The 27,978-nt window shown below is 36.7% G+C and overlaps 1 protein-coding gene across 2 annotated transcripts in view; it reads left to right on the top strand.

The window, feature by feature from the left end:
- PDE7B (phosphodiesterase 7B) overlaps window positions 1-27,978 on the top strand; it is a 289,479-nt gene that overhangs the window by 237,506 nt on the left and 23,995 nt on the right. For both annotated transcript variants that reach the window (XM_019732772.3, XM_019732774.3), the window contains 5 exons: window positions 11,904-12,055; window positions 14,488-14,551; window positions 16,465-16,560; window positions 18,623-18,723; window positions 20,098-20,229. In XM_019732772.3, coding sequence (XP_019588331.3) covers window positions 11,904-12,055; window positions 14,488-14,551; window positions 16,465-16,560; window positions 18,623-18,723; window positions 20,098-20,229 — 545 coding nt within the window. The remainder of the gene's footprint in view (window positions 1-11,903; window positions 12,056-14,487; window positions 14,552-16,464; window positions 16,561-18,622; window positions 18,724-20,097; window positions 20,230-27,978) is intronic.

Raw genomic sequence — 27,978 nt, 5'->3', positions numbered from 1 at the left:
GTTCTACAAGCAGGGGATCACACTCTTATTTGTTGTGTTAGATGAATGAATCTTCCCTGCTCTGGACAATTTATTCAGTTCAACAATTCCATGGTAGTACTATCAGGAGGCAGGTAATGTGTAGGTAGGAAGAATAAAAAGTTTATATCCATTCAGTAATCACCTCATCCCTTCATCCCTGCATTCAATAAACACCTTTCAAGCCAGCCACCATGCTACATAAAACAGTCCTACCCCAATATGGTATACAATAATGAGTGAAGCATCTGCGTGCTAGGAGAGCTAAACACACCAATTGTTATGATACCAACCACAAAATGTGAGGAGGACTCATAGAAGGATCTGAATGGGAGGTGAGGAGCCCACTTGAGTGGGCTGTTAAAAGGTGGCTGGCGTTTCAACAGGTAGAGACAGTATTTGATTGAAAAGGAATGTGAGAATTGGTACTGAAGCAGAAAACCATGGGGGACCTGGCCAAGGGGTGGGGGCCACAGCAAAAATGGAGCCCTATGTATCTGCAGGGTAACTGGTGGGAGATAAAAATGGAAAAATAGGTTGCCTCACATTGTGGAGGACCATGAATACCAGAATTAATAATAAAATGTACCTAAGTAGACACTGGAGAGCCATTGAAGAATTTGGAGCAGAGGGCTGACATGGTAGGAGTTATGCTTGAAGAATAAATCTGTCAGCAGGATGTGAGGTAGTTTGGAGGGGACAACTAGAGGCAATCAAAGGGTTAGTCCATTATCCTGGGGTGGGAGAGTGTAGAACGAGCAGACAGTGAAAGGAGAGGATCGTGTAGGTTACAATGCACATCCAGAATTTTTGTAGTGAAATATAATAATCCAAACACATATCTCCAGATAAAAGGCCACACTTATTTGCAATATATGCTGAGAACTAAGGAGTTAATACAGCAGTTTTAACCTCTGGAGACTTAGAATCAACTGAAAGTTTGGTCACCTCAATTTGCTCACCACAAACCATTGCCCTCAAAACTCGGGATTTGCTAAACATTTCAAACTCTGAGAAGCGGAGGGTTCAATACAACCACATTGTGCCTGGCACGTATTTCTTCTTTAGGACCGAGGAAACTTGATCTACTTCTTACTAATTCATTTAAATTTCATTCAAACTAGGACTTTGAAAATCATCTCTATTGCCCAGAGAAGTCTTAAGAGCTTATTTTTAAAGACTTTTTCCCTCCTTACAGAAAGGAAATAGTTTTTCAACCATCCCCGAACCTCAAAAGTTAGAGATTCATAATCCATGGATTGGAATGGGTTTTAGTTAGGCAAAACAATAGGCTAAACACAGCACATTTTGCCAAAAACCAGAGCCTGGGTCGTCAAGGAGAACAAGGATTTTGACCCCCAAACCCCCCCCAAATACTTTCTGAGCACGTTTCCTAGCAGAGATGTAGCAGGTGTGGGTAAAGTGTACTGGGGAAGGAGTTTATTCTACGCTATGACTCATATCAGCCATGTTGGTTTTCTCTTCACTGTCAAGACTATAAAAAAGAAATGGCAGTTGAGAAGGTAAACATATTAAAAAGTAGAACTAGAGAAACAATTTACCCTGCCTTAAAAAAGACTTTCCTCTTCCTCCTCCTCCTCCCACTCCATGGCAGTGTTGAAGCAAAGCTCTTTTTCTGGTGACAGCCATCAAGAAGTCGTGAGTGTTGTACATAGAAGAACTAATGACATGGGGATTTAATACATCTCTATTCAAGACCTGAGCTGACAGAACTTAACTTCTTAGCTCCTTTTCACTCTTATCAGATATTTGATTTGCAGTTATTTTCTCCCATTCAGTAGGTTGCCTTTTCATTTTGTTGATGGTTTCCTTTGCTGTGCAGAAGCTTTTTAGCTTGATGTAGTCCCATTGTTTATTTTTGCTTGTGTTGCCTTTGCTTTTAGTGTCAGATTCAGAAAATCTGAGACTTACATCAAGGAGCTTACCACCTATGTTTTCTTTTAGGAGTTTTATGATTTCAGGTCTTATGTTCAAATCTTTAATCCATTTTGAGTTAATTTTTGTGTATGATGTTAAGGTAGTGGTCCAGTTTCATTCTTTCACGTGAGGTTGTCCAATTTTCCCCACACCATTCATTGAAGAAACTGTCCTTCCTCCATTATATATTCTTGGCTTCTTTGTCATAAATTAATTTACCGTATAGGTGTGGATTTATTTCTGGGCTCCCTATTCTATGTGTCTGTTTTTATGCCGCTACTATAGTGTTTTAATTACTATATCTCTATAATATAGTTTAAAATTATAGAACATGATGCCTCCAGCTCTGTTCTTTTTTCTTAAGCTTGTTTTAGCTATTTGGGGTCTTTTATGGTCATACATACAAATTTTAGAATTGGCTTGTTGGAATTTTGATAGGGATTTCATTGAATCTATAGATTGATTTCAGTAATATGGACATTTTAACAACCTTAATTCTTCCAATCCATGAGCACAGAATATGTTTACATTTATTTGTGTGGATTTTTTAATTTCTTTTTTTTTTTTCAATTGCAGTTGACATTCAATATTGTATTAGTTTCAGATGTACAGCATAGTGGTTAGACATTTTTATAACTTACAAAGTGACCCCCCAATAAGTCTTGCACCCACCTGACACCATATATAATTATTACAATATTATTGACTATATTCCCTAAGCTGTACTTTACATCCCCATGACTATTTTGTAACTGCCAATTAGTACTTCTTAACCCCTTCACCTTTTTCACCCAGTCTCCCAATACCCCTCCCATCTGGCAACTATCAGTTGGTTCTCTACATCTATGAGTTTGCTTCATCTTGCTTGTCCATTTATTTTGTTTTTTTATAGCTACATATAAGTATGTAGGTTTTGTCATTTGTCTTTCTCTGTCTGACCTATTTCACTTAGCATAATATCCTCTTGTCCAACTATGTTGTCACAAATAGTAAGACTTCATTTCTTTTATAGCCAAGTAAAATTCCATTGTATATATATACCACTTCTTCTTGACCCACTGGTCTTTTGGTTGGAGCATTTAATCTATTTACATTTAAAGTAATTATTGATAAGTATGTAGTCATTACATTTTATTAATTGTTTTTATTGTTTTTGTAGTTTTCTGTTCCTTTCTTATTCTCTTGCTCTCTTCTTTTATATGATGTGGACTCTTTGTAGTGTTGTGTTTGGATTCCTTTCTCTTTATTTCTTATATATCTCCTGTATATTTTTGGTTTGTGGTTACCATGTGCTTCATATACACAACCTATGTTTATAGCAGTATACTTTAAGTAGATGGTCAGTTAAATTCAAACACATTCTGTAATCACTAACATTTTTATTCACCCCCTCCACATTTTTGTTTTTGTCATTATTTTTTACTTTTTTGTGTGAGTTGAATGTCTGTGTGTATCCTTTAATTTACTGTTACAATTACACATGATCATCTTACTTTGCTTTAGTGTTGGTTGATCCACTGCTTTAATTATTTGTTTGCCTTTGTCAGTGACAATTTTTTCCTTTGTGATATTTTCTTATTTGTATATTTCATTTATTTTTATTATTTTTCTCAAAGAAATCCCTTTAACATTTCTTGTAATACTAGCTTGGTACTGATAAACTCCTTTAGCTTTTTGTTGTCTGGGATTATTTGTGTGTTCTTTAATTTTTTTTCATTGATGTCTTATAGTATTTTAGTATATAGGTCTTTCACCTCCTTGGTTATATTTATTCCTAGATATTTTATTCTTTTTGATGCAGTTGTAAATGGGATTGTTTTCTTAATTTCTCTTTCCAATAGTTCATTATTAGTGTATGTAAATGCAACAGATTTTTGTGTATTGACTTTGCAACCTACAACTTTACTGAATTCATTTATTAGCTCTAACAGTATTTTTATGAAGTCTTTAGGGTTTTTATATACAACATCAGGTATCAATATTGTAATTTCATTTCTATATTTAAAAAGCTTTTTGGCAGCTAGTTCTTTTTATGAATAAATGGAGACTTTAATCCAGAGATGCTAAACTGTGAAAAGTGAGATTTGAGTACTGAAGTCATTACAGTTAAAATTAAACCAATTTTTTTCTCTCTTTTATTTTTTAACTGTGTATCTAAAACTAGAATTTCAACCTGATTTCTTCAAGTTTCATCATTTTTGACCTTAGAACTGGAGCACAGATATAGGAAAGTTACTCAATTCTGTCATCATGTATTTAACACCTATAACATGCAGGATATAGAGGAAATTCAAAGAAAACTAGCAGGACTCTTGCCTCTAAGACCTTATAACCTAACAAGAAAGTCAGATGTGAATAAGAGCAAATTTGCAATCACACAGGGAACAGCTTAGTGTTAGAGGGGAGATCAATCCCAGCAAATGGCGGCAGCAGGAGGACCTCGGCCCTGGAAGTCCATTTGAGGAGTTGAGAAAATGATTTAAAACACTAACATGTAGGTTGTAACATCTTGCAGTTTATAAATTGGCTTATTATTTTAAAATGGCATTTGATGACGTTTCTGTAAGCTGAGAGAATTTATCTAAATTAAATCAACAAATCGTATATGAAGTTTCCATTATGTATAAGATGATGCAAGGTACAAGATGTTACAAAGTTTGGTAAGATGTTTTCTGACCTTGGGAAGTAATAAGTTATTCATATCAATAATTCTTTAGTACAAGACATATTAAAAATTTTATAAAAGAAGAATAAACAAACATGAATTTCCACTAATCCTGCAAGGAATTTCATTACAATTATCATATAATTATTATAATATAATAGTATATAACTATATCATGTATAAGTATTAGCTAATAATTGATAGTGCAATAATTATCAGAGTAGGGCATTTATTAATAACACATTATTTGAAAGATTGTGTTGGATTAATTCTCTGAAAGTATTGAAACTAGATTTATGGAGTTGGGTCTTCTTGATTACCTGAGGCCAATTCTGCTCTCTTAACCATAAAAGGCTTTCTTTGTTCTCAGTATCACTTGAGCTACTTCTGCACCAATTACTAACTATTCAAATTCTGGAAACAGTGGATATAGCTCTTTCTGAAGGAGCTAGGTATACAGTTGACAGAAACAGTCCTATAGCTTTCTTTCAATCCCAGGTACTTATTCTAGGTTTAAGGCTTCTCCTAGTGCAAAAATTTATCAGCCCTTATAAAGAGAATATGCCGTAGAGAAGGTACTCAAAATGAAAATAATTTTTATTCACATTTTTTGCATTTAAGCCAACACTCACTTGTGAATTTTTTTAAATTAGTATACTGGAAACGCCAATATAAACTTCATAGCCCTAAAATTAGTGTCTAAATAGTACAGAATGTGTTAATATGCACATATTTGTGAAATTCATAAAAGAAAAAGTAAGCAGAAAATGAATTTCACAGTTAGAGTCAATACGCACATAGGTTGGGTAATGAAACGCTTTGGAGCGCCATTTTATAACTATTCCAAATGAGAATTTGGGTACACATAACCCATAAAACAACAAAATTCAAATAAAAAGCACCATTAGGATAACTGTGAATGCCTTTAAATAATGATTTTTAAAATTATATAAAGACATTAAATGAACCCAGCATTTCATCATTAGGCACTTTGTTAAGACTCTCAAATTTTCACAAGCTGTATTTAGTTAGCTATCTATAAAATTTCCCTTAATCATTTAGATTTCTATCTAGAAACACATATTACAATGTATCTAATTATCAAAGTAAATTTACTAGCTATTCACTGAAAGTCCTTTTTGAAACAAATCTGTCAGATCTTATCCAGTGATTATATAACACATTTCAACTCTTCAAAAAGCAGTATATGGGATTATTACACAGCATAGTGATTCCTTCACAGGTTATTCCCCATATGGATTCTCCCAACTGTACTTTCAGCTTCTTATATGCTAGCTTTTCATTATCTCTCATCACGCATAGTGTTCTCTAAATGACAGTTTATAAATAAGGTATTAATATTGTTTTAAATAAATTGATTTGTCTTGTGTTATTGAATGTTCTTACCCTCTAGAGAGCTACCTTGATGATATTTTTTTCATTTAGCTTTATACATGTCCTCAAATAAGAAAATTAAGCCTTCTTGTTTTCAAAAATGGCTATCTAACATCACTTCTGAATGATTTTCTTATTGATTAAAGAATACCCACATAGAAGTGTTAAATGGCATTGTCATGGCTTGCCTTGGTATTTTACAAAATATTGGCCATCAATTAATACTACAACTAGGCAGATATCTACCTACCCATCTGAGACAGTAAGTTTGAAATTGCACAAATGAAAAATACACATCATTATAACCAATTTGTTCCAAAACTTTGAACACATTCACAGTGAATGACAGTATATACTAAATCTTTTTAACTGAAAGGTTACCATGAAAAATTAACTATGAGATTTATTTTATTATTGAATGTTTTTTACATTATCTGAGCTTATGACCCAAAGATGTGACAGTGTCGGAACTAGGGTTAGAGGATGAGGCACTTATCTGAGGCTCAAAATTTAAGAGGGTGCCAAATAAATCAGTTATCAAGATACATCATATTTTAACACAATTTTTTTATATTTCGTTTTATTTTTTATTAGTTTCAGGTATACAAAAGAACAGAGTGATTAGATATTTATATTCCTCACAAAGTGATAACCCCAATAAGTCTATTACCCACCTGACATTGTACATAATTATTACAATATTATTGACTCTATTCCCTATGCTGTACTATATATCCCCATGACTATTTTTTTAATGATAGTTGATGTTCAGTATTATTCTGTATTAGTTTCAATTCAAAAAGATATATGCACCCCTATGTTTACTGCAGCACTATTTACAATAGCCAAGATACGTAAACAGCTGAAATATCCATCAACAGATGATTGGATAAAGAAATTGTGGTATACATACACAACAGAATATTACTCTGCCATAAAAAAGAATGAAATCTTTTCATTTTTCACAAGCTGAATTTAGTTGTGCTATCTATAAAATTTAGCTGATTCTAGAGGATATTATGCTAAGTGAAGTAAGTCGGACTGAGAAAGACAAATACCATATCATCTCACTTACATGTGGAATCTAAGAACAAAATAAATGAACAAACAAAACAGAAACTGACTCATAGATACAGAGAACAAACTGATGGTTGCTAGATGGGAGGGGGTTGAGGAGGGTGAGAAAGGTGAAAGGATTAAGAAGCCCAATTTGTGGTTACAAAAGAGTCACCGGGATGTAAAGTACAGTATAGGGTATATAGTCAATAATATAAAAACTATGTATAGTGTCAAATGGGTACTAGACTGATCAGGTGGATCACTTCATAATTATATCAATGTTTCACACAATATTTTTTAAGTAAAAATTAAGGCCAAGAAATATAAAAAATTTAAATAAAGATCAAAAGATCTATGTTCTGTCACGTTGGTGGACTGTTACCTGTTTGACTACAGGGCAAAAAAAAATAAGTAGAGAAGGAGAGAAACTTGCTGTTTTCCTGTTTGGTTTAAGGACAAAAGAATCTAAACTTAATATTCTTAGCTCATAGCATCATTATGTTAGTAATATTTTACTAATGTCAATGTGATAATTTTAGTGAATAGAAATTATCATTTCTTATCATCTGCATTTATTGTATGCAACTCATGTCTGAGTATATGATATGTAACTCATATTTAAATCCATATACACATTTCACAAATTGTCCTAATCATATCAGTTATGGAAACATTTTTCTGATCCAGGATCCCATTCAGGGTCGTGCGTTGGATTTAGTGTGCTATATCTGGTATCCACGATTATGAAACACCACCTGAGGCTTTGTCTTTCATGACACTGACACTTTTCAAGGAAAGGTCTATTGCTTTGTTGTTTCCTTCAACTGATGTTTCCTTTTTATTGAGGTCATGTGTATTTGGGGCAGGAACAGTACATAGGCAATGTTGTGTTCGAACATTACATCAGGAAGTGTAGGATATCTATCAGTTCCTCCATCACTCATGATGTTAACTTTGATTACTTAGTGAAGATGGTGCCCCTTCTACATTTGTCCACTAAAATATTACCCATTTTTCCTTTCTAATGAATGTCATCTCTGAGAAGATACTTTGATACAATGTAATTATCCTGTTGCTTTTTAACCTTTCAACTTAATTTTAGTATCCATTGAAGATTCTGGCCTGAATCGGTTATTAATATGAAGGTTGGAAAGTGGTAAATTTCTAATTCTATTATTTAATCTACATTATTGGTTGGCAATCTCTGCAAGGAAGAGCTTTCCCTTCTCTTTATTTATTTACTTACTTACTTGATTACTACCAGTAAGGACTTATGGATTCTTCTTTCAGTCAATGTTTTAAGATCCATTCCTCCATTAGACATTTTGAAGCTCACATTTCCCCATATTTGTCCTTCGAGTTGTCTGTTCTGTCATTTTTAAATGATCCTATTATTTTTGAGCTCTGCCTTATTTTCTGGCATAACAAGAAGTTATAGTTCATTTTGTACTTTGCCTGCCCCAGTCCTACACTCAGCCATTTCACCAAGGTGGGCAGGTTCCCTTTAGTGAGAAATTGTATTGAAAACACAAAATGAATGCTTGATACGCTTGTCTAGTAGGGTGTTTTTGCTTCTAGGCATACAATAAAATGTGCTGTTTTGAGTGCATAGTTAAATGAATTTTGACAGATTTATACACCCAGGGTCAAGCCTCAGTCTTCATTGTACTTGATCTATGACCTAGCATCATTTGTGACCAGGAGGATCACACCTTCCTCCTTGCAATGTTGTCTTCCCTAGGCTTCCAAGCAACGTTGCTCTCTCTCTGTTTTTTTCCCATCTCCCTGGGCACTCCTCAGTCTCTTTTGATCTTTTCTACTCTTCTCCACACCTTTTAAAGCTGAAGCACTACAGAACTCAGATTTGGATGCTTTTCTTTGTGTCTACACATACTCCCTAAGTAATCTCATCTGACAACTCCTAAATTTGTATTTCTAACTCAGTCTTCTCCCTCAAGCTCTGGATTTTATATCCACCATTTCTATTGGACATCTTCACCTGAATTTCCAATAGACTTCCAAATTCAACATTTGCAAAACTGAAATCCATCCCATACCTGCTGCACCTGCAGCCTTTCCCATCTCAGGTCCATTATCCTGGTTATTCGGGCCCAAAACGTGGAGGTTCCCAAAATATATTCAGGATCGCTTCACTACCCTCTCCTTTGCACCTCCCACCCCATGATCTGAGCGGCCATCATCTCTTGCCAGTTATTTCAATAGCCTCCTAACAGGTCTCACTGCATCAAAACTTGCTCCTATAATCTGTTCTCAACACAGAAGCCAGGATGACCTTTTTAAATGTAAGCATGATCATATCACCCTTCTGCTCAAAACTTCGCAGTGTCCCACATTTCACTCAGAGTAGAGCCCAAGCTGTTGCAATAGCCTACAGGGCCCTGTATAATTCTTACGCCTCCGTTGCTCTAAGGCCTCCTCTCTCTTCCTTTTTTCTCTTGTTTCCACCTACATAATTCCTGCTGCCAGCATGCTAGGCATGTTTCCCACTCTAGGGTTATTGGTGCTGATTGCTCTGTATGGAAGGCATTTCCCCAGATATCTGCTTGGCCAGCTCCTTCATCTTCTTCAAGTTCTGATAAAATTGTACCCTCTACTGAGGCCAACCCTGACAACCCCAACATAGAATCCTAATCCCTCATTCCCTGCTTTCCTTTTTTTTTTTATCTTTTGCCCTCATCACCTTCTTACACCTTTTTATAAATTACTTCCTTTTTATGTTTATTGCTTATTGTCTGTCTTTCTATGCTGGAATGTAAGCTTCATGAGGACAGGCATCTTTGTCTTGCTCACAGGGAGATCTAGAGCTTCAGGATCTCACCAAGTACTACGTAGATCAGTGCCTGTAACTTAGTCACACTCAAAATATTTGCTAAATAAATGAATGAACCACTTGATCCTGTAATTTTATTTGATAAACTGATAGAAACTAGTGAGGACTCACCAGTCAAATTGAGTCCACATATACAGTAGTCCCCCTTATCTGTGGACGATGCATTCCAAGCCCCCGAGTGAATGCCTGAAACTGTGGATAATACCAAATCCTATATATACTATGTTCTTTCCTATTCATACATACCTGTGATAAGTTTTAATTTATAAATTAGGCACAGTAAGAGATTAATAACTAATAATAATAAAATCATTGTAACAACATGTTACAATAAACATATGTGTGAATATGGTCTCTCAAATTATCTTATTGTATTGTACTCATCTTCTTTTTCTTATGATAATGTGAGATGATACAATGCTTATTAAGTCAAGTACTTTCATCTTTTCTCCTAAAGGAAGCAGTTTACAGCATCTCTTTGGTATGTCCAAATTGCCAGTTTCACTCTTGTATTTTGGGGCCATTATTAAGTAAAATAAGGGTTACTTGAGCAAAAGCACTGCGATACCTCAATAGTCTGATAACCAAGATGACTACTAAGGGACGACCGGGCAGGGAGCATACGCAGCACGTAGACTCTGGACAAAGGGATGATTTACGCCCTGGGTAGGATGGAGTGGGACAGCGAGAGATTTCATCACACTACTCAGAATAGTGTGCAACTCAAAACTTATAAATTGTTTATTTCTGGAATGTTCCACTTAATATTTTTGAACACCAGTTAACTATGGGTAATGGAAACCATGGAAAGCGAAACTGCAGATGGGAGGTGGGGGGGACTACTTAATATTGCTAATATTCTTTATATTGGTGTGTGCCTAAACACCTACTTCAGTTGTATGCCTATCTCCGTATGTACTCACTTGCCTCTTTCCACAAATGAAATCTAGATCCACTTTAAAATAAAAGGAATTTTAATCAAGTAGTATTTCCAGAGAACAGTAGGTTTTGTCTGCTCTGCATTAAGCCTTTGCCTGCATAAGACAACCTAAGAAATGAACTGACGTTGGTCACTCAGTGTCATTGGGGCATGCCACCTTGCTAAGGAGACCCTTGTCTATTGTTTCCTCTGCTTCTGGCATCCATTGTAATTTTGAGTTCCGTTCAGTTGACTCCAGATCCAAATTGGCAGCAGATGTCACTTACATGGCCCTAGAGTGATTCATAGAATTGCAGCTGGGACAAGATATACCATGACAGGCATTCAAATAATGTGCTTGGGTTATTTCTGGACAGTCATCACGATATCAACAGTCAAGTTTTGAAAGGTACATGTGACATGAGCATTAAAATATCTCTACTGATAGAATCAGACTTTTATGGCCACCAGCAAAAAGAGAATATACTCCATTAGAAAGAAACACCCTCTCTGCCTCATGTCAGGGAACTGTAGGTCAGTTTTATGTTGAGATTATGCATTCCTTTGCCACTGATATTCCTGGGACATTAGGGAACATTTCCTCGTGTCTAAGGTAGTGTATTCTCAACTCTTCCAATTCAGGAGAAGAATTTGATCAGATTAGAATATAGGTTAAGAAACTGATCTAAATTGTGGACCCTTGGTTCCAATATAGCAGAAAAAAAAGCTTAACTCTTCCTTTACACGCATGCCCAAGTATGCAGATTTCGCTTACTAAGTATATCCACATCATTAATAAGAACATGAGGTTTTTAATGTATATACTTTATGTCTTCCAAAATTACATTTGGAAATATCTCAACAATTTTAACACATGTAATATATAATATCAATTTTTGTTCTACAATAATTTCAAACGTCGAGTTAAGTAGACTATGTTTAAGAAAGCATTGAGAGTATCTTTAAAATTTCTCTCCTTTGTAATACATTGTATTTTTACATAGTGGAGAAAATAGAGCTCTTTAAATATATAACTTGGAACTTGATTACTTTCACAGATACACCTCACTCAGGGGAAATTGGTACCAAGAAAAAGGTGAAAAGACTGCTAAGCTTTCAGAGATACTTCCATGCATCAAGGCTGCTTCGTGGAATTATACCACAAGCCTCTCTCCACCTACTGGATGAAGACTATCTTGGACAAGCAAGGGTGAGCCAGCTACCCCTCTGTCACATCACAGCAGGCAGTGGAGGAGGGCACGTGCCTCCACTGATAGCACCCAGGTTTGAGTTGTACGTTTACCACTGAGATGCTCTGTGACTCTGGCCAGTTACTCAACATGTCTGGACTTTCCCCTCAAATATAAAGTGAAGTTAATAGAAACACATACCTCGTATGGGTGATGCAGAGATTACAGGAGGTAAAGCATGTTGACATGCTCAACATTTTCATGCCTAGCTATTTTCATTTTTATAAATGTGCAAATCATATTTACAGAACACTAAGTAAACTTTTGGACTGATTGATTACTAATGAGACAATAACTAAATGTTTAACCTATTGACTTATCTCATTGTAATAGCTTCACTGAAATTAACCCAATCATTACCAACTCTTAATTCCACTTTGGGCTATCAATATGGTGCATTATACTTTTTATCAATTTTAATTCATTCAAATAATTTTTACTAATTTTGCAATTATTTTTGCAATTCATGGGCCCAACTTAGGGTAGAAATTAACATGTGACAATCTAAAAAAAGAGCTCACAGGGTATCTCTAGCTCAAACTGCCAAAGGAATTTAAATTTCAGGAATCAACTGCCTCAGTTTAAACAAAAGTTAAAGGTAGTATCTTATAGTTTACATGCTAAGTAATATTATGCTGTCTATATACTATTAAGAAACATATACTATTAATATATTCTATTAAAAAATAAGCAGCAAGTAATGCCAGAAGAACTAACTCCCAATATTAGGTCTACAAAAGTAAAAAAACATCACTCCTTCTAACAACCCAAGGCCTGAGAGTAAGTAAATGTTTGTTTGCTTATTCATTTGTTTGGTTAGAGGAGAGCAAGACTAAGCTCCTAGCACTGGAGCATCAGTGACAGAGCACTTCCAGTGGTGCCTCCCCTCTAAGCAGCGACCTCTCAAGAAAGGCAATATTGAGATATAGAAAGAACAGCAGGCCAGAATTCAGGTTATCAGAAATCAATTCTGGCTCTGCCTTTAGATTTGTATGACTTCATAAAAAGCTCACTCAGTCTAGACCTCACGAATAACCTCTTACCCCTCCATTTTTCTGTTGTGAAAGTCTTTGTGTGCCATGACGAGGCCTTTGGATTTTGTCATAAGACACAAAGAAGCCATTCAGGGGCAGTAGAGGAGAGTGAGCTGGTCCTCACCAGAAGCAGTGGCTGTGAGAGGAGAGGAAGGCCCAATTGCAGGAGCTATAGTGAGGATGGAATCAGCAACTGGAACTTTGTGTCTAACTCTAGACATGGGGTATTTTTTTTCAAGGAACGCCCTCATGCTTTTTTTTTTTTTAATTAAATTTATTGGAGTGACAGTGGTTAGTAAAATTACAGCGATTTCAAGTATACATTTCTATAATACATCATCTACATACTCTGCCACAAGAAAAGATGAAATACCACCATTGGCAACAACATGGATGGATCCTGAGATTATTATGCTAAGCTAAATAAGTCAGACAGAAAAAGTTGAGAACCGTACGACTTCACTCACATGTGGGATATAAAACTGAAAGTAACAAAGGAACAAGGCAAACAAACAAAGAAACAAAAACTTAATATAGACACAGAGGACAGTTTAGTGGTTACCAGAGGGTAAGGGGGAGCAGGGATGGCAGAAGAGACTAAAAGGGGTCAAATACATGGTGCTGGAAGGAGAACGGACTCTGAGTGGAGGCATGGGGTATTTTAAAAAAGAAAAATAGGATAATTAGACTATGTTGGACAGTAGGACTTTAAATTTCTGAATATTTTCAATTGCTCACTCTTCAGTTTCCTGTTACAGTGGTTAATTTCATAATGTGTCCACATTGAGCAGAGTAATGTGCTTGGCAATCATTTTGACTTCATTTTTTAAAAAATTTGTTGTAAACCTTCTCCCTTAAGTGAGTAGTACTTTGTGATGTAGAGACTTTTCTGAACTACAATTTTAACAGACATCTAACGTGTGTGCTTACTATGTATGTACAAGCATGGTTTTAAGCACTTATATTATATATATATATATATATATATATATATATATATATATATATATATTACCTTATTTAATCTTCACAACAACCTTCTGAGGTAATCAGATCAGCCGCTTTTTTCAAATTATAAAACTGAGGTGCAGAGTGGTTAAGGAACTTGCTCAAGTTACCACAGCCAGTAAGAAACGTGGCCGCCCTTAGCCCAGGAAGTCTGATTCCTGAGTCTTTCCATTTAACACTTTTTTATCACCAAGTAGAGTAAAATATTTGTTTCACTACAAACCAGTTGTACATAGTTAGTCATATGCTACTATTTTCGACTTTTTAATTGTTGAATTCACTGTCTCAAAGTAAATGTTCGAGTCTCTGGTATGATTCAATTGAGTGCTGTTTTTTGTTTGCCTTTTCAGCATATGCTCTCCAAAGTGGGAATGTGGGATTTTGACATTTTCTTGTTTGATCGCTTGACAAATGGTAAGTCACCAAAAGAATTCTCACTAAAATATACACCGTAACATAGGATGAATTTCATGAAAACAAAATTTATTTTTAAACAGTGTTACTCCTTTTTCTTTCTTTCCTCACTTTCATACATGTCCAGCCACTGAAGAAGGGCGACAGCAAGGGAAAATTAGTTCAGATCCAGAATAAGGATTGAATTTGACCTTAGAATCTTAAAACATTTCCTTCTGGCCTTGATGATCCCAAGGGAATTTGGGAAGCACAGATTAGATTCTGTCCTTGCAGAATACTTTGGCCACATCCAAAAGGAGGAAGTTCATTGTTAGTCGATGAAATTTAGAAACACAAAAGCTCATCTGATCAGTCCTGACTCTTACAGGCCAGGTGTCTGTGCATTTTCAGTAAGTGAGTCAAACCTGCCCTATTGTAAGTATTGTTCAGATATGTTTGGCATCATCAGCAGAAAACAATTGCTGAAGATAAGAGTATAAAAGCTTAAACTGCAGCTGAAGGGAAAAGTAGATATTCTCATTGGTTTCACTTTTTAAATTTTTCTGCCTTATAGGCTTCTTTTAAGAGAATAATGAAAGACTATTATATTTTCATCTGCCCATTAAACAAATGCTGATAAGCTTAGGGAGCCAATGAAAGACATCACATTTAATGCTAACCTTTGTACGTCCCACCATCTCACCAGCTCGTGCTTTAAGTCGTTATAGATGGGTTCCCACCATTCTGTTACTGGGCAAACAACATGCAGTGGAAAGAGATATAGTCTAAGACCATGAAACTGAGCTTTACACTGTGGAAAGCTAACTAGACCATGTAGGGATGGATCCTGTAATCGTGTATTTCCCTTTGCTCAACTCAACTGAGAAATGGGTACTGTGAATGAAATTAACTGTGAACAAAAGAATTTGTTAAAAGAGAGTATAATCAGAATCTTTGTAAAAACATGAAAAGAGCACGTCAAAGATGTTATTTAATCAATTAATTAGAGATTCAGGAAAATGCTACAACTAGTTCAAAGGAGAATTCAAAGAGCCACATACACACACGCAGTTGGAAATGCAAAAATAAATTTATAAGTAGCTGCAAAACTGGGAGGGGGCAATCAATTGTATTCCCACCTGACTAATCCATTTGCATGTATATGGGCGAGAATCACTTGCACTGCTATCCATTGTCTACAACTTGTTGTGAAGTAGCTCAAACAGTGAAATATGCAGAAACACATAGAATCAGGTGCCCTGCAAGAGTGTGCTTAGCCACCACCTCACTTTCCATTTAAGACATCCAGTCATCTTCTTGGGCCATTTCAGAGCCTTTTATAAACTATAATGTTTTTAAAATTCAAAATCATTATTCTTTGAATGCTTACAAGTTATTGTAGCTTCAATTTTGCATCCCTGCTGGCTTGAGTTATAAAATAAGTCATAGTCAAATCTCATTGTGGGTGATTTTTCCATAGGAAGTAAAGACTATGACTATTAAGGAATATGGTGGCTTAGATACCCGTGTAAATATAAGAACCAATTGGAAGCAACTTAAAAGACATTTCAAGTGACCAACAAATTGTGTCTTTAAAAAATATCCATACAAACACACACACCTACACACACACACACATACACACACACACACACACACACACACACACACACGGCAAACAGACTCCTTATAACTCTTAACATTTTCATTGTCTTTGGTATAGGGAGAAGATCTGAGCTAATTTTATTTGTACAGTAGGAGAAAACCTTGTAATAGTGTCCTTTATACTTGAATAATTTCAAATCTAAAGGGGAAAAGAAATGGTCTTATCGGAAAACTTTCACAGAAACTTTGGATCCTATTGTCAATCTGGATATTTTAATGGTGATAAAAATGAGTTTGTTTAAACTGTTTTGGTGACTGTTTTCCTATAGGAAATAGCCTGGTAACACTGCTGTGCCACCTCTTCAACACCCATGGACTCATTCACCATTTCAAGTTAGATATGGTGACCTTACACAGGTTTTTAGGTAAGTCTTTTTTTTTCATATTCCTATCTCCTTCCCAAGAATAATGGAAGTCCATAATATTATTTACTATAAAGTGGCAAGAACCATAACATGGTAGATGAAGACCACAAATTAGTCTTAAATTATCTCATCTTAATTTTAAAATATGGTTTACCCATTTCAATCACTGAAAAAAATCTTTACTTGATTAGTTAGGTTTGCAGCTGGTAAAGGATATATACAAAAGAACCATCAAGAACGTGTTACTTATATGCTCACATATCAACAAAACCCCAGAAAGGTGTGCCTCAAATCATTCCACTCTGGACATGAGTTGTTGAAAATCTTCAATAATTTTTTTTTTTTTTTAAATAATAAGAACTACCACTTATGCAGTACCCACTGCATGCAGGATGAGGTTGTTATGCTATTTCTCACCATTTCAATAACCCTGCATTATCACCACCAGTGGGCAAGTTGGCATTATCACCACCATTCAGCCCTCAGTTATGGAGAGGTGCAAAGAGGTTTCATAGTTTGCTCAAGGTCAACAACTTATAATTGGCAGAGCCTCAATCTAAGCCCAGATCTCTCTGACTTGAAAGGCCGCCATCTTTCCACTCAACACCACCATTACTCTCTATCAAAGGCAGCCCCAGTTCTCATTTGGCTTTATGTTCATTCTTATTTATCTGCCAGTGAATGATCCAGGACACACTTTTAATCACAAAATAACTTCAGCATGTTTTTGGTGTCTTTGACTTACCCCATGGCTGTGCTTTGAATTGGAAAGCTGACTTGATGCCATCAAGAGTAAAATAGTAACAGCGACAATGATAGCAAAATTAGCAGCAGGAACAACCAGGCTTATATGGTGCTTAAATATGCTGGGAACTCTTTTAAGGGCTTGCATCTATTAGCACATTTAATCCTTCCAGTAGCCCTTTGAGATCGGGGCTATTGTTATCCCCATTTTATAGAGAAGGAAACTTGTAGTGAAGTAACTTGCCCAATACAAATAAGAGCCAGAGTTTAAATATAATTGTAAAATAAACCTGCTGAATGAAAGGTATCCGTGGCACAACGGAAATTTTTGAAACAAACCATGATGTGGCTCATTTTCAGAAATATAGATAACCTCCAGCTAATTGAATTTAGATATCTTGAGCAAAGTAATGACCATGAATAAGACCAAATAATTTTGATTTATCTAAAGGGGACGAATACCGATACTTTGGACATGTGTTTGCAGCCAGTGTACTGTGAAGAATGTAAAGATTTGAAAACAGAAACAACACCAGAACCCAGAGCCAAATTCATAGCATGGGCTGAGAAAATGTGGCCCTACTTGCACATCTGGACATTCTCTACACTCTGATTATATTGCATCCTAAGCATTGCCTTGGTTACTAGCTGAAGCAGGCTGTGGCTTCTGTAAACAGTAAACCAAAGTTGCCTTGCTTATGTCTATGTTTGGTTCCAAGAGCACTCTGATCCTCAGATTGGAAAGGCATGAAAGATGATCAGTTAATGTGAATAAGGTAGAAATAAAACCAAGGAGTCCTCAGCTGGATCAGCCCAGTACCTTGAACTTCTGCCTGAAGTAGTCCCAGATTTGCTTTGGTCAGTATTTGTTATTCAAGTGATAAATCCATCTTTGGATATCAGAAGTCTGATGCTACTAGGACTCTTTTATGGCATATTATTCATAAATGATAGCAAACTTAAATAATTAAACTATAGTGTGAAATAAAGTTGTCCTTTTCCTACATATTTATTTTCTCCTATGAATGAAAGCCTTCATGAATGCCAGACAGGAGTGATTTATGAGAGTGGTGAGGGTTCCCCAGGGCCTCACGAATCCTTCTAGCCTTTCTCCCATCTGCCCTCCCCCTCCTCTCCACCAGAAACAGATCAGGAGAACTGCCAGGCCTTATAAACCACGTTCATTTTTTAAAGAATCCCCAGGCTGCACATTTTGGAGACACTGATATTTTTAAGCAAAAGGAACCCTCATAAGTCTGAGCTAGTATGCCCTTCCTGTTTTGGTATTAGCTGACTGAGTTATCTCTTTACCTCCCAGTCATGGTTCAAGAAGACTACCACAGCCAGAACCCATATCACAATGCCGTCCACGCGGCTGATGTCACCCAGGCCATGCACTGCTACCTGAAGGAGCCAAAGGTAAGACAAGACCCGGTGCCTCCTCAACCATCTGGAAAGGCCAGCTAACCACCTTCTCATCCCAAACCACCCAACATACCAGAAAAACTGCGTTAGAGCTCATTCACAATGTGAACACAAATTGTTTCTATTGAAGTTCCAGTATCAACTCTGAAAATCATACAGCACTCATAAAAGAGAATGTAGACTTTCTGAGGCTTCCTTTCATAATTTGTGTAGTTTTCAAGGTTGCATTAAGACAAAAACAATGCTCTCTACAACAATTTGCATCGAAGATATCTTCACAGTCTCAGGATCTAGCTGTTTGCCTTGGACCTCTGTCACACATGGTACCACCACTGAACTTTTCTGGGAAAAGTCTCCCACCTCATAGTTTTTCATTGACAGAATCAAAACTCCTCAAGGCTCAAGCTTGCTTTGATGTGATAAACCAATCCAAAATTAAAAACATAGTCATCATGCTCATTACTCAAAATCGAGTCATTTCTTAGCCATATAAAAGTTAGTTGGTATAAATAACATATAAGATGAGTTTTCTTAAGGGTTTTGGAAAATAACATCCCAGTCCAAGACTCTGTTTAGTTCAATTAGTTTTGCCATCAACCACTGACTATACAGATGCCAGACAGGCATTCTCAAGACAAAACTGGGTAGATGCCTCATCCATATAAAATAGTTTAAAGACATTACTGGTTTTGTTTTATAACTTCTAAGTAGTCTGAAAATTGTAATATATCACACAGTTGTATATTTAAACTTAGTACCGGATTCCCATTACTCTCCTTATTTTCCCAGCTAACCAAAAAAAAAAAAAAAAAAAAAAAAGACCAATTCTCTCACACATTCCCCTACTATGACTACACATTGAAGAAATATGCAAATGTTACAATTCAGCCCACACTTGAATGCAGCCACTATTGTTGAAGTGGCAACAATACAGTAAGTGCTTGAAATACACAAATGATTTTTTAAATGTGTCCATCCACTTCAGTTTCAACTTTTTCCTTCATTTACAACTTTCTCTAGGAGCAAGGCTCATTTCAGGCTCTGCCTTCTCCCTACCCAGCGTAGAGCAGTATTGCTGAGAGGCAACAACCCCACAACAACAAAAGGAAACAGTGGCAGTAGGAAGGGGAGGCTACCCGAATGACCTACACACTTTGACTCACTTGATTACTTCCCAGTTTTTTCTCTTTCCTTGTGATTCCATGTGACTATCACCTCATTCACTGCTTCAGGGGGTAAAGGTCTAGATGAAAGGCCTGAACCACACATATTGTGATGATTCATTCCATTTGATTTAGCCAAAACAAATGCTAACCTATTTGTGAAAACACACCCATCAATCTCCCAATTTGATTATTTATTTAACAGCTCGCCAGCTTCCTCACACCTCTGGACATCATGCTTGGACTGCTGGCTGCAGCAGCTCATGATGTTGACCATCCAGGGGTGAACCAGCCATTTCTGATCAAAACTAACCACCACCTCGCCAACCTATATCAGGTAAGAGAGCTGAACACTGAGCCAGACACTGTACAGCCAACTGCCTTAGGCCCAGTGCTGGAGCCTGAATCTCACCCTTGGAGACAACTTCATTCAGGGTCACCCTCCATGACGACCACAGCCAAAGAGCATCAGTTTGAAATAGGTCCAGGATATCCCCGAAGAAAGATTTAATTGGTTTACAAGGCTATCCAAGGAATTCAATTTGCTCCAGCACAGGTTTGAAACTGTTTGAAGTCAAGCATGCTCTCTGAGCCTACTCTCTGGTGGTCTGAGGACATCTGTTTCCCTGGAAACTAGCTCATATATAATGGCTAGTTGAAGCCAGTCCTTGTAGCGTTTCTATAAATGATAGTTGCCAGATGCAATCCTAATTCAGGCTTATGTCTATAGGGCCATTTCTGAATGTATTGTCTCTGAGTCAGAGCTATGTTATCAAAGACAATAGCATACTTCATTGTTATAAAATAGTTCAGCAACATGAGTAGGTTGACCTGGAGAACTTTTACCTATGCTATTGTTTCAGATATCATAAATGAATTACTCTCCGAATTTTCAACGTTGATTCTTTGGAGACCTTTGGTTGTTATTCACAAAATCACTGCATACAAAGGAATTAATGACCTCAGTTTTAGTAGATCTTTTGAAAAAATTCAATGCTGAAACAATTCCTGATAGATCCCCATAAAACAGTTGTATTATACAAGATCTTGCAGCTTGCGGATACATTGATTTCCAAGAAAGCTCACTTGGAAAATTTTTAAAAGCCTTTCTCCATCCAGTTGATTAGCTTTTGGCATAGGTAGGAAATGGTGCTCCAAGGTTAATGGCTCTATGGGTATGTACTTCAGCACTGGGCTTTCTTGGACTGTCAGCCAACACCCAAAGCTGAGATAGATATGACCATATAAGGGGACATGATGACAGAACTGAGAAAGTCTTTTGGTGATGAACTAAAAACTAAACAAAGATAAATAAAAACTAAAAGTAAACTTTCTACCCTATCTCAGAAGCTAAATTTATTGCTTGAGAAAAACATAGACATTTGACTAGGGAAAAAAAAATGAATGACTAGACCAAGAGCCCCAAGTAGATTTTCTATTCCTATCAATTTTTCAATTGTCTTTTATTAAACAAAGGAAATCAATCAGCAAGATTCGCTACTTGATCCATTCCCAAATAATGTAAATGCTTACATAATTCTAATTTCCCATCATCAAATTAATCATAGCAATGGAGTTTAAGAGAGTATCTACTGCTACTGGCTAATTTGTACATAAAAATGAGAGTCATAAAACTGTACTTTGACATGTAGTGTATATAAAACACATAATGAATTCACATTTAGACATGAAGAAAGAAATATGCCAGATGTTAAAAACATTAAAACAAGAAATTGTAGAATTTCATCAATAATGAATAAGTACTCAATGCTTATTAACAAAAATTGACTCTCAAAAGAAAAACACTCCAATCTATCTTCTTTAGATATTAAAATGTTCTCCAAAAAATAGATTCCTACTCAAACCTTTGAAGACAAATAACTTTTAATAGTTTCTATTTTAATCTCTTAAAATAAGCATTCCAATATAACCAAATTCTGCAGCCTTTTCAATGTAACATATAGTCTTGTATATTTTTAATCAGCAACTATTTATTACATTATTTATTACAACTATTTATTATATCAGATGACAGACTAGGATCTAGAAGTGCATAAATGAATAAAATATAATCTCTGCAATCAAATGTTCAAACACATATGCTCAAAATGGGCAAAATCCAAGAAAACTTAATCTCAGCTTGAAAAAGGTTTGAGGAGTTAGCTAAAAATATTCACATATTAAGTTGGTGCAAAAGTAATTGTGGTTTAAAACATTAAAAATAAATACAAAAACCTCAATTACTTTTGCACCAACCTAATAGATATACCTTTTTAAAAAGACTTTGAAGGGTAAATACCCATGTTGTTCTTTGTATCCAAAGATGTTACTACAAGGTTTTTTCTAGCAGTAAATATACCAGCATCTGAACTGTCTGGCCTGATCTTTGATAGGAAAGAGAAGCATCCTTTTGATAATGACTAGAGAGAAATGGGGATATAGGACTCAAAACCACTTTTAAGATATTGTCTTTACCAGTTCCCCTGTTCAACTGGCCTTAGGATCTCTTAGAAGCTAGAGATCTATGATCTATGTCTTTATGTTATAGAAACAGTGTGGAAGGCAAACCAGTATCACACAGTATCATCAAGTTACTTCCAATATCCTGGAGTTGGCTGGATAAAAGATGAAACTTTTATCAGCCAATAGGGACTTTACATATTAAAAGTAAAAATTGTTAGGAGGACTTGAAAATAATATGAAATTTCAATGTTGTCCAAACAATTTATAATGCCAATATTTGGCTATATACCAATGTTTACTATCTGAAGGAACTCCAAAAAGATAAATTCTCTGTAAAATTCAGTTCAACAAATTATATAACTAACTTTCTTTCAACACTTACTATGATTCAAATGCTGGGCGAAATGCTTTTTATGTATTATATCATTTAATCTTCACAATAGCCCAGTTAGGTGGGTCCTATTGTCATACCTACTTTACAGAAAGATGAACATTGATACTTAGGAAATGCAAATGGTTTTCCCAAAAATAAATAGCTAATTAATGGCCGAGCTGGGCTTAGAACTCAAGTCCATTGTCTCCAGAGCCGAAATCCCTAAGCACTGTACCTACTGCCTCTCAAACTCATATTAATCACCTCCTGTGTGCAGGAAACAAGTTCTCCTCAGGGGTCCTCCTACTGCAGGGAGGGAGGGAGACAAGAGGATTAAAGACAAGTGGCATAAAGTGGGAGAGACTTCGCTAAATACACGACAAACAAAATGGGATGGGAAGAGAGAAATTGATTCTGCAAATGATTTGGGGAGAAGAAGAAAAAAACAAACCTCATGGATGAAGAATGGTGAAAAGTGAGCCTTGAAGTATAACATTGTGGGTAGCAGAGCTGATGGCACTAGCCAGTGTGCTTTGGGGATTAAAACCCGGAACTCCAGAATGACTGAAAATGGATGGTCCCTATGGACTTAGCACAGTCCCGCCATGAACGGCCCCTGCTCTTGGATCAGTGTCTTGGGCATACGATGATGAAATGTATATCCTCTCTTTTGTAGAAACTGTAGAATAGCTGTACAGAATGTGACTGGGGTCAGGAAATCTTCACCCTGCAGCAAGTTGTAGATGGTAAAACTCTTCAGGTTTTCCATTTCCAGGAAAAAAAAAAAAAATCATGTGACATAATATATAAGTTGAGTGAGACCATTAATAACACATGATATTTAAAAATCTTTGGAAATGTCACTTTTTACCTTACCGAGGGCCTGCTGGTGAGACAAGAATGAGCTTTCAGGAAACTATAAGCAGATTTTAAGAGGATGTACCTATGCACATTTTTCTACGGAGAGGATCCATAACTTACACTCATATTTTAAAATGAGTTATAGAATCAGAAAGTACTAAGAACCATGGTTATGAGTGAAAATATATACATATATATGTATAATACATACTATATGTTACATAGTATACTGTAAGTATAAGTATTTATATATGTATATATATATATATATATACAAAAAAAATTGTGTATATGTAAATACAAAAATTATAAATGCACACACACTTGGTTAATGAGAATACAATAGCAAGGATATGCCTGGAATTATGCAGCTTTGAGAACACCCTGTGCGTGACTGCTACAATCCAGACTTACTACAAGTGAGATAAAATGGAAGAGGGCTTCCTCTCCCGCCTTTTGTTGGCTGTGCTCTTTTAGTTCTAATAAATAAGATCATTGCATAACACTCAGCCTGTGCTTCTGCTCTGAGATAAAGAGAGAGCCAGAGCAACCGGAGTGAAGGCCAGGTCAGAGGGCTCTCCCCCATTGTCTGTTGTCTGGGCCGGACTCACTACATAGCTGAATTGCCAACCCAAGTTCAACATGAAGGCGATAAAGGCACTTCCACCTGGCACCTCTCAAATCAGACTGGAAGCACTCCAGGTGTCCGTGGTGGACTGACAGGGAAAGGAGCATGTGAAAGCTAGAACCCAAAATGGATCTTGTGTCCCTCCCTGCAACCCCTCCACACACACACGTGGGATCAGCAATTGGGTAAAGTCAGCATTAAATCAGATACGGTACTGATTATTATAATTGCAAAAGGAATCACTTTCATTCAGTTCAATGTAAAATTTAATTCCTCTTGATAGAGTCCAACTATATATTAACTGGTGACAGAGCAACCTAATGAATAAAATAATAATTGTTTCATGAAACATTATATTTATTACATTTTATACTGTCTTGCAAAAGTTTATAATCATTTTTCTTAGTCACTTATCACAAGCATTTAGAGGAGCTCAGCATTTTTCACGACTTTTTACTCTTAATGACTCTGAACCATAAATATGAATTTGACAGAACCTGGAGAAATGGTCCTTCCACATGGTTCTATGACTTCTCCTCAAACAAGAAGCTGCAGAGATTATACATAACCTCACGATTGCAGTAGCAAAGGTGTTTTGGCAAGTAGCGTGAAAATTGTAGAAGGGAAGCTCAAATTTGATTTTCTGTTGTATAAACTTTTGCTGTTCATGGTGAGGTGGCTGGCATGTGACACGTCCATGGCCCTGATCTGAACACAGGCCTCCGCCTTGGACAACAACTGATGTGCAGGCTTCTTGCTCTCAGAGCAGTGACTTGGGCAGATGTAGATCAAACAAAAGACAGCGATCTTCCAACAGGCAGTAAACATGGCAGGTGCTGTAGTTTCTTCAAGGGCCAAGGTCTCGTTTAATACTCAAGGAGCTTCAGTTCCTCTGAGACCTCCAGGGCTAGGGCTATTGCAGCGTTACCAAGGAGACCACTTGGCTTGTTAGGGAAGAACTCAGCCACTTCATTATCTCCTGAAGTATTGCTTCTCTGTTTCATGAGCAATTAAATATGAAAACACAGACTATGTTTCTGTTGTTGTTTTTCTTCCTGTGTCCGCTGGTTTAAAAGATGTAATTAACTCTGATTGTTGTTGTACACCAGACTCAGTTTATCAACATCATCCTGAATATTTTAATCAAAGAAAGTGTCTCATAAATAGGAAAAAAGCCCAACAGTTTAAATCTGCCTTGTATAATAGCAAATCTGCACTGCCAGATTCTCTTTGACAAACAGACTCTTGATTTAATTTGAAAACCTGTGTTGGTGGTTTATTAAATGCCAGATGTGTCGTTATTCAGGGACAAAGGGATTGTTTTGTTCTTAGGATGAATAGTACTTGATAATTCAGGTACAAAAGAGAAATAGAGGTTTTGTTGTAGGGACTTGAAGGGTTTTATTTTTTCCAAATTAAAATGCTAATAGGTTTTGTTTCCACAAAAGTGGATGTTTACTCTTTCAACTTTAAGATGAAGATTATGCTTAAAATTACAAGTCTGAAGAGCCTGGACACTAGAACACATTGTGGTTGGGATAATGTGAAATTGCTGAAATGATGCTTCTTAAAGATAGACAGATGGGGTGGTACCCAATAGGGGATTCCAGAACAGCACCAGGATGTCAACGGATAGTCAAGTGGTATCATCTCCTCTTCTGTTCAGATCTCCATGAGCATTTCTGATGATTTTCTTCTCTTTTCAATCTGCCTTTTGCTGATATTGCTCTTTGAGCCACTATGAAAGCCAGATGTATCTATAAGAGCAGAGCCACCTCTCTGTCAGGGAGGGCACTCTGGTCATTCCCTATGAAACACCAGTACATCCCAGCCCCACCGCTAGTGCAGGTACCAACTTCATCTTGTCTGTCCTCAACCTGGCCTGGCTCCAACCCTTCCTCCACTGTACAGCCAGAATAAGCTTCCTGCAATTCAAATGGGACCCATACGTGCCTGCTTAGAATCCCATTGCCCTCAGGATTTCGTCTAAATGTCTTAACAGTTTACAAACCCTGTGATGAGCTGACTCTGCTACACTTTCCGGCGTCAGTTCCCACCATTACTCAACTAGGCCTCTATGCATCATTCAGCCTGAACTACTTTCAGATTCCCAAACAGATCACTCATTCCTTTATTCATCCAACAAATATTCATTGAGTGCTTAATACATGCCAGGTGCTGAGAACACAGAAGAACGGACAAAACAAAAATCCCTGCTTTCTACTAGGGAAAACAGAAAATTACTGAGTAAAATATGTAGTATATTAGAAAGTGATCGTTTCGAATGATAAAAAAAACACACAACAGTGGAGGAAGACACAAAATGTCCTCTTGCTTACAAGTCTTCACACATAAGCTCTTCCTTCTGCCTATTTTAATGAAATATGTTCCCTCTCCATTGCCTGTACACTCTGACGCCTCTCTAACTCATCCTTTTTATCTCCATTTGGACATATCTTCCTCCTGAAAGCCTTCCTTTTCTTTAAAAGTCCATCTTTGATGTGCATCCTATGTGATGTCACAGGCTTCTATTACTTCCTCTATCACAGTGTTTGTTTCCCTACATTGCCACCGCCTCATTAGATGTTCATATTGCCCACAGTCTGCAAGCTCCTGGGCACCCACCTCATTCCGGGTGGTATCCTGCACAGTCCTGGTGTTCCGTGAATACTTGCTGGGTGGTGGGAGGTTTGCTGGATGAGTAAGTGGATGGATGGATGGATGGATGGATGGATGGATGGATGGATGGATGGATGATGGAAGGAAGGGTGGATAGATGATGGATGGATGCAGAGTGGATGCATATACATAGCAAGAATGACAGAACCTCAGTAACACTGAGAGATCAGTACTATGGGCAACAGCGAGTACACTCAGAGACCCAAAGTGCAAATATGACAAGCAAAGGCAATCGCATGAAGACCAGGGAGACCACAGAGTCAAGACATGCAGCCTCACTGTCCACTTAGCAGCTACTCCTGCTGATTATTACATTCTTGCTACCCTACATCAAGGGTACACCATAAAGAATGAGAAGCATTGATTGAAAAATTATAATGATTTTCTTTTTTTTTAATCTTGCAATTGACAAATTCTATCTGACATATGTTATTTCTGGAGTCATTCACTTGATCCTGGTTGTCTGTGAATGAGCAGTAGGAGGGAGCCCATTGCTATAATAATTTTAAAACCTCTTCGGCTTTTGCCTAAGTCTAAAGATTTCACAACACAAGATCTCAAGTCTGGCTTCTATCAGCTACTGACCAAAAATTTAACAGGACTCTTTTTCTTTTAGCAGTTACTTCAACTTTTGCAGCTACTGCACTTTTTAGGTTTCGGAAATTAATTACTCAGTATCCATTCAACAAATATTTACTTATTTAAGTGGCACTGTGCCACGCGCTGGGGCACAAAGATGAATAAAATATGTTCCCTGCTTTCAATGGCAATCATGATTGGCAGCAGTTTTCAGACTAGGCATGTGTTCCCCCGGGGATACACAAAGACTTTCCAGGGGGACACAGGCATGAATGGTGCTAACAGAATCCATTTTCAGGTCCTTAAACTGACCTGCCTGGACTGTGCTTGCAGGACCAGTGCTGCTTTTCCACTCCTGTTTCAGAATCACCCTGTTCCTACTTTACCAAAAAAAGACATAACTCGTACCCAGTATGTGTATTTCATATTATCCCAATTGCACTGATATTGCATATTGCCTCAGTGTGAAAAAAATACCAAAGGAACAACTAAAAATATTAAAG

The sequence above is a fragment of the Rhinolophus sinicus genome, chromosome 2 (genome assembly GCF_057876585.1).
Source record: "Rhinolophus sinicus isolate RSI-liver-muscle chromosome 2, RSI-T2T, whole genome shotgun sequence".
Classification (NCBI taxonomy): Eukaryota; Metazoa; Chordata; class Mammalia; order Chiroptera; family Rhinolophidae; genus Rhinolophus; species Rhinolophus sinicus.
This window is presented reverse-complemented; position numbering and strand designations above follow the sequence as displayed.